At 43.8% G+C, this 12,498-nt stretch overlaps 2 protein-coding genes across 2 annotated transcripts; one reads left to right on the top strand and one right to left on the bottom strand.

Moving 5' to 3' along the window:
* Positions 1 to 424: 424 nt before the first annotated feature.
* LOC18049396 lies at positions 425 to 2,627 on the bottom strand. Its single transcript, XM_006440099.2, has one exon. It carries the CDS (start codon positions 2,555 to 2,557, stop codon positions 1,067 to 1,069), a length of 1,491 nt encoding a protein of 496 aa, XP_006440162.1. The 5' UTR covers positions 2,558 to 2,627; the 3' UTR covers positions 425 to 1,066.
* Positions 2,628 to 9,380: 6,753 nt separating this feature from the next.
* LOC18049395 (germin-like protein 9-3) lies at positions 9,381 to 12,419 on the top strand. Its single transcript, XM_006440098.2, has 3 exons — positions 9,381 to 9,462; positions 9,714 to 9,866; positions 11,902 to 12,419. The coding sequence occupies exons 1-3, from the start codon at positions 9,381 to 9,383 to the stop codon at positions 12,417 to 12,419; spliced, it is 753 nt and encodes a 250-aa protein (XP_006440161.2).
* Positions 12,420 to 12,498: the final 79 nt, after the last annotated feature.

Below are 12,498 nucleotides of genomic sequence, written 5' to 3'. Positions count from 1 at the left end.
CAGGCAATATATTCTATAATTAACAGGTATTATCGTACTTTCGTTAGCCAACGTTAGTCAATAGTTAAATTTCTCAGAATTTAGAGACTAAGTTTAAGTTTTTAAACATCTTTTTGGAGGATAAATTAAAATATATCAATCTAATAAGAGGTATGATAAAATTTACCCTTAAAAAAAATCAAATTATGTCAACTTCACAATAAAAATCTTTTCCTCCAACTTAAGTTTCTATAATATTGAATTAAGTGAGCTTAAACCTCAAAAATTTTGGATTGAGAACTATAATACTCCACTGTTCTACGATACAAGTAGTCATCAACAAATCTTCAAAAACAGTATTTGACAGCATTTCAGCATCAGGATGCTCTCTCAATCTAGTTCAAATACAAATCAACGAACTTGATACATTCTTTTGGGACCAAATTAGAAGAAAAAACGACCAAGTTTCAAATCCAAATCATTCCGGATTCGCAATCCCCTAGAAATGAAGACCCTATTTTCTGATATCCATAAACTCCAACGGACTTTCAAATTAGATGTATGTAGAAGCTTAAAATTTTAAATTTACGCAATCTTCCAATGATTCCACTATCCAGCTAGCAAAACTTTAAATCCATTATCCAAAAGGATAACTTCCGAACGGTTGTTTTAAGTTTTGCAAATCCAAGATGAAACTAACCCAATCTTGCATACACAAAGAGTACAGGCAAAAAAATATGAATTTCGTTTTGTAATCCAGTTGATGTATATTAATTTTTTGAAAAAGATTCAAGTCAGAAAAAGGGAAGAGAGTGAGAATTGACAGACTCACATGAACGGCCAGCATAAAGATCAAAATCAGCTGACCAAACCGTCTGCCAAGATACAAAAAATCCCACCTCCAGAAAACATCATCCTATTGTAAAGTTAGGAAAGGAATGTAATCTCTAACTAATGCAACTTCCATAGCATCTTAATTCCAAACTTCAAAAAGAACTATTGTTACCGCACTGTCTCAGCTACCTTCCATTTATCCACAATCTGATGCTATAATTCGAGTATCAACTCTCTAAACCTTGTCTCCTTTTCAAGTTGTTTTAGGCGACGCTCCATAAACCTTCACCTTCTTCTTCCTCTTGTTCTCCAGTAGCCCCGACACAAAAGAATCGAAAATATGTCGCTGTGACTCCAATATCATCTGGTTATGCTTTTTCTCCATCTCCATTCGCATTTTCTGAGTCTCCCTTGCCATTTCCATCTTCATCTTCTCCACCTTAACAAACTTTTCTGTTAACAATGTAATTGATGAAACCAACTCCTCAAAAGGATCCAAATCTCTCTTAACCCCACCATCACCATTCTTCTTCCCAAACCTCAATCTTGAAGAAGAATCATGCACATTCATACCCCGAAGATCAACAGTAGCATTCCAATTTCCATTGACCCTCCCATAATTCTTCAATCTAGTTCCCACCGGCACAAAATCGCCATCACCAAGGGATTTAGCATAAAACTCACTTCCACTACCTTTAGCAACCACATAATCAGCATGGTCATCATAGTATGCATTAGGTTTAAAATTCGCCTCAACACTGACAAAATTCTCTGCCTTAAACCCCGGTGGTGGCACAGAAATCCTATCACCAAAGGTTCTCACAGGAAACCCATCAACACCATGATTAAAATCAAGTCTAGGACATGATTTTCCATCATCAATATTCTCATAACTCTTCAATCGAAACCCTTGAGGCGTTACAAAATATGTATCATCAACTCCCATTTTCATGCCAAACCCAACTCCAAAATCACCATTAACCTTCAAATAATCCTTTGCCCTAGAATCTAAACCTCCAAAATCGTCACCAAAATCAATATTCTCGTAATTCCCCATTAACCCACTTCTTAAAGCAAAATCTGGATTGAAATCAACGTCAATATTCCCATATTTACTCATTAAACTCTTATCATTCCTAGTTTTTACTCGAAACTCAGTAACATCCACAACTTTCTGATCAACAAGTTCACGACTCTGATTACCAAGCCCGGGGGCAGACGAGGACCCAAAATTCATAGAATCCAATAAAGGAAAAAGGTCCCAAGAAGAAACAAATCGACCTGGAAACGACAGAGAGCGCTGTTTCTCGGAACGATACCGTTTCCGCAGTTTCTCGATCTTATGACGGCACTGAATGGAGGACTTAGAAGCCCCGGGGGTGGATTCGGAGACGGCGGAGGAGACGGCATCCCAGTCGGAGGTGCGGAGGTTGCCACGATTGAGAGAGAGCCACCTGGCACCGTAGGCGTTGATGAGGGCTAGGGTTTCGTCGGTGGTCCAGCAAGGCGGTGGGACCCGCTTAGTCGAAGGGGTTGGCATGGTAGGAGGGTGTGGTGCGCAAAGTAAGGAGTTGGAGAAGAAGAGGAGGAGGAGGAGGAGGTGATTTGCGTGGTTGTTGTCGTTATCATTATTTCGAGTAAAAAGGATGGGTGGGGGCGCCAAGCGCAACGACTGAGTGGGAGAGGGAATGAGGCTAGAATGCGCCGGGTGGGGTGCGAAGCGCAACCACTCCGCCACGATCATCGCCAACCAACCACTATGACATTTGATTTTTGACAAATATCCACTCCCAGTCTCATCAGAGCCCACCCTTTCTTCGCTGTGTACGAAATGTCGTGTCCTCCTCGCGGTAGTATTGCGGAATGAATTATCGAGATGATTGGGCTGGTTCTAGGCCCAACAACATGGGCCGATACTAAAGTTAATGGGCTCAGTCACATGCGTTCTGATAAATGCACAAGTCAGAAACTGATGATTTCATTCTCTATTGGGTATGCCATCACTATCAGGCATCATGTCATGGGCTCGCTTGGCACTCAAGGTGGATACACTTAGAAGTGGGGGTTAACTTAGAATTTGAACCACCAAGACAACTAACTAGCTGGGGTGCACTTAGCAAAACCCCCACCAAGGCCCAAAGTCCACCAAGGCCCAAAGGTCTAGAACTCTCTACATATTATCCATTCACTAGAACTTTCTAGGACTCACCACTTGGGTCCCTTAGTGTTTTGCCACTTGTAATAGAATTCTCTAGAATTAGGCATTCCACACCCCCTATAAATATGGGTGAGCAACCATCATTCACACAACCACCAACACACCCACACAACACACTTAGCACACTAGCTCTCAAGCTCTCTTGTACAAACACTCTTGTAATTATTCAAAGTGTAATACAATCATCTTTGGCCATTCCACTCTTACTACCCTTAATATTTTCTCCAAGTGTGTGTGCTTGGCTTGTTTAGGGAGTAATCTAGGCTTACTTGGCGACTCACACGCTAAGGTCGCTCAAGTGCCGCACGGGAACTTGCTGCGCAAAACTATCACCCCGTGACAAGTGGTATCAGAGCTACGGTTTGCACCCACACGCAAACTAGCTCATAGATGATGGCCAATCCTTCCAGCAAATTGCAAGATGGCGCACTCGGTGTGGAAGTACAGGAGCAAGCTCGTGGCCGCGAGGAGGGAGGACGCGGACAGCCAAAGTCCCGAGGTAAGTCCAAAGCCCCTTCTATGGATGCATTGGAACCTCGTGTTGCCACGCTCGAAATGTCAATGGCCGCTGTCCAAGACACCCTTGATACATTAGAGGAGCGAGTCGATGGCCTTGAGGGTGAATATGGCGAATTCACAGTAGCCACCAAAGCCCTTATGCAAGACCAAGCCGACTCTCTCCGAGGGGAGTTTCGAGCGTTCCATGACGAGCTGCTCAATTTGCGTACCTTTGTGCAAAATGAGTTGCGTGCAGTCCGTGCGGAGGTTGACGAGGTCCGCTCGGATTGGGCTTGGCACAAGCGCACACTCACGCCTAGCCCAGCTGCGGTTCCCGCAAGCTCGAGTGATGCGCGCCGCATTGACGTGCCCAAGCCCGATACTTATGATGGTGCACGCAACGCCATTGTGGTGGATAACTTTCTGTTTGGGCTAGAACAATATTTCGACGCGATGGGTGTCCAAGATGATACGTCAAAGGTAGGCACCGCGCCTACATTCCTCTGAGGCTCCGCGCAACTATGGTGGCAGCGGAAACACGGTGAGATGGGCAAGGGCATTTGCGCCATCAGCACATGGGCCGAATTTCAGCAGGAACTTCGCAAGCATTTTGCCCTAAGCAATGCGGAGAAGGAAGCACGAGCGCGTTACGTCGGCTCAAGCAAATGGGTAGCGTCTGCGATTACATCAACGACTTCACCACCCTTATGCTTGAGATTTCCGACATGTCCGATAAGGACTCTCTCTTCTACTTTCAAGACGGCCTTAAAGATTGGGCGAAGACGGAGCTTGATAGGTGTGGCGTGCAAACTCTCGACGATGCCATTACCATTGCGGAATCACTCTCCGATTACTCCGCCCAGCCCAAAGACAAGAGGCCTAGCCACGGCAAAGGTGGGGGAGAGGGCCGAAAGGACAAGGGCCGCAACCGCAAGGAATGGAGACAGAAAAAGCCTCTAAGCGGCAAGAGCGGGCAAGGCAAGACAGAAAAACAGCAGCCGCCAAAGCCTCGAAGCCCATGTTTCATTTGCAATGGCCCTCACTGGGTGCGTGACTGTCCAGAGAAAAAGTCGCTTAGCACCCTCGCCGCTCAGCTCAAGGGCGACTCTCCATCAACACCGGAAGAACCCCAACCTAGAGTGGGTTTCCTCAAACGCCTTGGAGCGCTTGAAAGCCATCCGCCCACAGCCACGAGAAAATGGCTCATGTATGTGAACGCCACAGTTAATGGGCAAGCTGTTCGGGCATTGCTCGACACCGGAGCCACCCACAACTTCATCTCAGAAAAAGAGGCTAAGCGCCTAGGCCTAAAGGTGACAAAGGACGGAGGCACAATGAAGGCGGTAAACTCACCCGCCAAGCCCATTGCGGGCACCGCACAAGGAGTGCGCGTTATTCTTGGAACGTGGAGCGGAAAGCTCGACTTCTCGATCGTGCCCATGGACAACTTCAAGATGGTCCTCGGCATGGAGTTCTTCGACCGAGTCCATGCGTTTCCACTGCCGGCCACGAACTCCCTAAGCATCCTCGATGGGAATATGGAGTATGGCGTGCATGGTTCCAGCCGAGCGCTCGAAGACCGCGGACAAGGCGCTCTCCGCCATGCAGTTCAAAAAGGCTTTTCGGAAGGACCCTAGCTTCTTGGTTTCCATTCGGGAGGTGAGTAATGAAGAAGGTCGAGAAGACTTGTCAAGCCAACCTCCTCCACTCATTCAAGCCGTCCTCAATGAGTTCAAGGACGTCATACCTCCGAAGCTCCCGAAGAAGCTCCCACCAAGTCGAGAGGTGGAACATGAGATTGAGCTAGAGCAAGGCGCGAAGCCGCCAGCCTTAGCGCCTTACCGCATGGCGCCACCCGAGTTAGAAGAGTTGCGGAGGCAACTTAAAGACTTGCTCGACGCGGGCTACGTCCGCCCTTCCAAGGCCCCATTCGGTGCACCAGTGCTCTTTCAAAAGAAGAAGGATGGATCTCTACGCATGTGCATCGACTATCGGGCGCTCAACAAGATTACAATCAAGAACAAGTATCTGATCCCTTTGATTGCGGACTTGTTCGATCAACTCGGCAACGCGCGGTACTTCACCAAGCTCGACCTACGGTCCGGGTACTACCAAGTGCGCATCGCCAAGGGTGACGAACCAAAGAGGACGTGCGTGACCAGGTATGGCTCTTTCGAATTTCTTGTTATGCCGTTTGGTCTCACCAATGCACCGGCGACATTCTGCACTCTCATGAACAAAGTTCTCCAACCGTTTCTCAACCGCTTTGTTGTGGTGTACTTGGATGACATTGTGGTGTACAGCACCACACTCGAGGAACATGCCCAACACTTACGGCAAGTTCTCCAAGTACTACGCAACAATGAACTCTACCTCAAGCTGGAGAAGTGCTCATTTGCCCAACGAGAGGTGGAGTTTCTTGGCCACAAGATAGCGGACGGGAAACTCATGATGGAGGACTCGAAAGTAAAGGCTATACTTGAGTGGCAACCTCCTACCAATGTACCCGAACTCCGGTCTTTCCTCGGGTTGGTGAACTATTACCGCCGCTTCATCAAAGGGTATTCGGCTAAAGCGGCACCCTTGACCGAGCTGCTGAAGAAGAACCGCACGTGGCATTGGTCCAAGGAATGCCAACGCGCTTTTGGAGAATTGAAGAAGGCTATCTCCTAACGGCCCGTCCTTGCACTTCCAGACCATACAAAGCCATTTGAGGTTCAAACGGATGCCTCCGACTTAGCCATAGGCGGAGTACTCATGCAAGAAGGTCACCCCATAGCATTCGAGAGCCGGAAGCTCAACGACACGGAACGCCGCTACACCGTGCAAGAGAAGGAGATGACAGCCATTGTGCATTGCCTACGAGTGTGGCGACACTACTTGCTTGGCTCACACTTCGTGATCTTGACGGACAACGTAGCCACGAGCTACTTCCAAACACAAAAGAAGTTGAGCCCCAAGCAAGCAAGGTGGCAAGACTTTCTTGCGGAATTTGATTATAGGCTCGAGTACAAGCCCGGAAAAGCCAACGTTGTTGCGGATGCTCTAAGCCGCAAATCGGAATTGGTTACACTTAGCATGAGCCAGCCAAAGTCCGATCTTGTCATGGGCATCAAGGAAGGCCTCCAACAAGATTCGTTGGTGGAAGACTTGTTGGGGAAAGTGCTTGAAGGGAAGACGAGGCGATTTTGGCAAGAGGAAGGCATCCTCCTCACCAAGGGAGACCGACTATTTGTACCGCGGTGGGGAAATTTACGGCGAGAGGTGATCAAGGAGTGCCATGACTCGAAGTGGGCTGGCCACCCCGGAGTAGAGCGCACGACCGCACTCATCCAAGCCTCCTACTTTTGGCCTCACATGGGGGATGACATCGAGACCTACGTGCGGACATGTCTCGTGTGCCAACAAGATAAGGCAGATCGCCAACTTCCGGCGGGACTATTGGAGCCTTTACCAACAGCATCAAGACCATGGGAGAGTGTCACCATGGACTTTATCTCGGCCCTACCCAAGTCCGAGGGGTGTGGAAGCATCATGGTGGTAGTTGACCACTATAGCAAGTATGCGACTTTCATCGCCGCACGGACCGATTGCAAAGCGGATGAGGCTGCCCGCCTATTTGTCAAGCACATCATCAAACTTTGGGGAGTTCCAAAAAGCATCGTGAGCGACCGGGATCCACGCTTCATCGGACGCTTTTGGACGGAGCTCTTCAAGATGTTGGGAACCGACCTCAAGTTCTCAACAAGCTTCCATCCACAAACGGATGGACAAACCGAGCGCATCAATAGCCTACTCGAGATGTATCTTAGGCATTATGTGAGCGCTCACCAGCGAGATTGAGCGAAGTTGCTGGACGTTGCCCAATTCTCATACAACCTACAACGGAGCGAGGCTACGGGCAAGAGTCCATTCGAGATCATCATGGGATTTCAGCCGACAACGCCCAACGCAATAGCCTCGACCTATGAAGGAAAGAGCCTAGCAGCCCACAAACTCGCTCGCGAATGGCATGAAGAAGCGGATATCACGCGAGCATACCTCGACAGGGCCGCTCGGAGAATGAAAAAGTGGGCTGACTCAAGGAGACGCCACGTCGAGTACAAGAAAGGCGACCAAGTGATGGTGAAGCTCCTACCCCAACAGTTCAAGACGTTGCGGAAAGTCCACAAAGGGTTAGTGAGATGATATGAAGGGCCTTTCGAAGTAGTTCGACGCGTGGGCAAGGTCTCCTACCAACTCCAACTTCCACCAAGACTCAAGATCCACCCGGTCATCCACGTGAGCTTGCTCAAGCCATACCATGGAGACGCGGGAGATCCAAGCCGAGGCAAGTCAAGGCGTGCCCCAACCACCGTTGTCACCGTTATTAACAAGGACATGGAGTACATTCTTGCGGATCGAGTAATTCGAAGACGGGGCATACCGGCTTACTACGAGTACTTGGTGAAATGGAAGAACCTCCCCGAGAGTGAAGCAACATGGGAGCGCGAAGACGATCTATGGCAATTCGCAGAACATGTGCAGCTCTACAAACACAACAACGCGACGAGGACGCCGCGAACATAGGTGGGGGAGGATTGTCACGGGCTCGCTTGGCACTCAAGGTGGATACACTTAGAAGTGGGGGTTAACTTAGAATTTGGGCCACCAAGACAACTAACTAGCTGGGGTGCACTTAGCAAAACCCCTACCAAGGCCCAAAGTCCACCAAAGCCCAAAGGTCTAGAACTCTCTACATATTATCCATTCACTAGAACTTTCTATGACTCACCACTTGGGTCCCTTAGTGTTTTGCCACTTGTAATAGAATTCTCTAGAATTAAGCATTCCACCCCCTATAAATATGGGTGAGCAACCATCATTCACACAACCACCAACACACCCACACAACACAACTAGCACACTAGCTCTCAAGCTCTCTTGTACAAACACTCTTGTAATTATTCAAAGTGTAATACAATCATCTTTGGCCATTCCACTCTTACTACCCTTAATATTTTCTCCAAGTGTGTGTGCTTGACTTGTTTAGGGAGTAATCTAGGCTTACTTGGCGACTTACATGCTAAGGTCGCTCAAGTGCCGCACGGGAACTTGCTGCGCAAAACTATCACCCCGTGACAATCAGCTAACATAAAAGTTGAATTAGCCATAGTGTGTTTATTAAATAAAAATTAAAATAAGTTAGAATTGAAATAAGCACGAATTAGAATGGATTGTAATAGGAAATAAGGAATGAGAATCATAATAAATTATTTACTTGAACTGTAGCAATCGGAATTAGAATAAATTGGAGGGCATTAATGTGTTTACTTTGTGTGGAAATCAGAATAGAAATGAGTTAAATTACTAAAAAAAAATCATAATTACGTATGTCATAATTATTATTTTTTATTTTAATTATTGTGATTATTATTATTCAAAAATTATTATTATTATTAATTATTGTTAATAATATAATAATAGTATTATTAAATATATTAACTAAGTATAATACTTTTATCAATAATAATTATAATAATAATAAATTTATAATTTATAATAATGATTATTTAGTATTTTAATTATTATTATTATTATTATTGAAAAATGATGATGATGATCATCATCATCATAATAATAATAATAATAACAACAATAAAATAATCGGAATAAAAAATCATCATCAACAACACAATAATATCAAAAATCACCATAATTTATTTCTTAAATAATAATAAGAACAATAATCATCATCATCGTGGGTTACAACGGTTGCTGACAGGGGCGAGATGGCTGCTGTTTCCAGCGATGGCGAGTGTTGCTGCTGCGGTTCGAGGAGCTTTAGTGCTCTAATGATGTGAAAGCGCTAATGACGCAATTTGTGCTGCTCCTCAACGCAATTCGGGGTGATGCTGCTTCAGTGCCCGATCCCGGTGCTGTGATGGAGGCTTGTTTGCGAGGGTTCCATGGAGGCTTTTTGGCTACATTTGTTTGTGAAATGTTTGCTTTTTTATTTATATTTTTTTTATTTAATAGAGGGTATTTTTGAAATTTTAAAATTTTGGTGGGGGCGAATTTAGTAATTTAAGGAGTGGGAGATTGATTCCTAACCCCCTTCTTGGAATCAATCTCTCATTCCCTATTCCTAAATTAAGGTGGATTCTACAATTTTGATTCTGATTTATGTTTCTATTTTGTAAAGTAAACACTGTCAATAATTCCGACGAGATCGACGGTGGTTCGGTGACCTTCCGGCGAGATTCGATAGTGATCTGGCGACCTTCTGGCGGAGTCCGACGATGGTCCGGCGACCTTCTGGCAAGGTCCAATGGTGGTCCGGCGGTGATCCGGCAAGGTTCGGCGACTTTCTGGTGGAGGTCCATTTATAATATTAAATCAACAAAATAAAATTATAAATAATAATTATTAATGGCATTAAATTAGTTAAAAAATTGAAGGATAATTTTGATATAAGAGGAATTTAAATTCTTCACTATTTAATATGAAATTCAAATTCTACATTATGATGGATATTAAATTCTAATCGAAATTAAATTCTTATACATTTTATCAAACAAAACAATAAAAATAAAAAGAGAATTTAAATTACTTTCATCTCCTACATTCTCTCCTCCCAACCAAACACCACCTTAAATTATTCTAAACTTCAATCTATTGTCTTTTTACTAAGAAGATAAAATAAAATTTCATCCATGTACTCCTTATTTTTTTGGAACAAAAATAAAGATAAATTTAAATTTACAATAATATTTTGAAAATTATCATTTTACAAATAGCGGAGGTAGGTAATTAGAAGTTAACCATTTCTAATGATGTCCCCAGCCGCCCCCAGCTTATGATATGATAGCATTCAATGGGACTTTCGAAGTCCAGTAATGTAGAGCATGTATTGTGTGCGCTTGTCCAGCAACATGATATGTGACAAATGAAAGGTTATCTTGTAATTAACCTGTTGTATGACAGTTGTAATAAGGAATAAATAATATTATGGTTACAGTTTTGGGAACCTGAACCCGATCATCTATTAATCTATTTTACTAACTTAGTTTGCAATTTTCTTTCTTGACCAGAAGTTCGGAGAAGTGATGCTGTTCACTTCATCATCCTTTGTTCTACTAAGTCTGCAATTGATCCATTTTTTATGTTACATCACACTGAAATCCAGTGTGTAATAGAGAATTAAAATCCAAATAAAATGTTGAAATTAAAATACCATCATCCACTGATGTAAATAAAATGGCCTTAGTAACTATAACGAAATGCCACTCCTTTTACCCTTAGCTTCTGCCTTCTGGTAGCATAAATCGGCTTATTTATGAACAAATTATTTGTACTTAACTCACTGAAATAAGAAAATGTCTGTAGAAAGCAAAACAATTCGGTACCCTGTTAATGGAGAAAATAACACTTTCTCCCCATAACCCATGAATTTTACAACTTAACTTCACAGTATTTATATTATCCCAGAGTTTTAAAACCCAACCTCCCCCCCCCCCCCCAACCCAAAAAAAAAAAAGGGAAAAATGATTTTGCAAGTGCCTTTCCCCTTTGTTAACCTGTCTCTCTTCCAAATTTCCACAAAGTAGCAAAGTTAGTTTCATTTGTTGGCCTTAAGTACATAGAATGCAGACAATTTTTGTTAATTGTGTTAACAAAGGGACAAAAGGCACTCCCAAATTTTTGTAATTATTTGTGCAGATTTTTTAAGATATGTTCAATTGTACTATTATTTAATAAATTTAAATTCTAAAAATAGTTATATCAATCACTGTGCCTTTAAGGATGCCTGTTAATTAATAATAATAATAATAAAGCAAATGATCAATTTTTACTTGCTTGCTTCTTAATTTTTCTTACATCGATTCGAAAACGAAAACATTTTCGACAATTACAAAAAATAAAAAATAGATGTCAATTTGTTACCGTCCAAGTTCCAACGCATGTGTTTGTATGTGACATGAGAACCAAAATACGACCTTGGCAAGCGATGAGTACAATGAGAATGGATTATCTCAAGATGCTAAAATAATAAAAGAGCGTTTATCATATATTATATAATTACTCTTTAAGACATCAAGAAGTCAATTATCAATCCTGTGGCATTCCCTCAGAATCATCGCCGCCTGCCCAACAGGGAGTCAGGGACCCGTTGATTATCTAATAAACAAGTATAATGTTGCCATCAAGCCCAATGCTGCTGCAAGCTTCAAGTTAGAGATTTACATTTACTTTCTGCCTATACACCATACACGTACGATATATAGAGTCAGAGCCACAGCTTGGGAACTCAAATAAAACCCAACTGAGAAACATGAGAAGACTTTGCAGCGTCGTAATACTAATAGCCTTTGCAATTTCGGCCAATGCAGGAGACCCAGATATCCTGGATGATTTCTTGGTGCCCCCAGGGATTGACATCAACAGCGTAACTAGACAATATTTCACATTCACTGGCCTCAGAGACATGCAGAGGGTGAACTACACGGGCAAAACTGAGTCCATAGTTCGCAGAGTGACCAAGAAAATATTTCCAGCGTTGGAAGGGCTTGGAGTTTCAGTTTCTAGAACATTTTATCCTCCTTTAAGCATCACGCCTCCGCATTACCATCCGAGATCATCTGAGCTTCTGGTAGCATTAGACGGGCCTTTAGAAATCTCATTCATCGACACCAGAAACAAGCTGTTTGTACAAACGCTTCAGGCTGGTGATCTTTTCGTCATCCCCAGAGGACTCATCCATTTTGTAAACTACACAAGAGGCGACTGTGGTGGGGGTACCATGGGGATATTTGGAAGTGCGAATCCTGGAACAGTTACACTGGGTAGTACCCTCTTTGAAAGCGGGATAAAAGCAGATTTACTAGCTAAAAGCCTTCAAAACAGATGAGGAAACCATTTACAAGCTAATGAAGGCAAATCAAGAGTAGCATCCGTCTGCCGTAGTTGCGAATTATGATCAGATCATG

Source organism: Citrus clementina, unplaced genomic scaffold (assembly GCF_000493195.1).
Source record: "Citrus clementina cultivar Clemenules unplaced genomic scaffold, Citrus_clementina_v1.0 scaffold_3, whole genome shotgun sequence".
NCBI lineage: Eukaryota > Viridiplantae > Streptophyta > Magnoliopsida > Sapindales > Rutaceae > Citrus > Citrus x clementina.
This window is presented reverse-complemented; position numbering and strand designations above follow the sequence as displayed.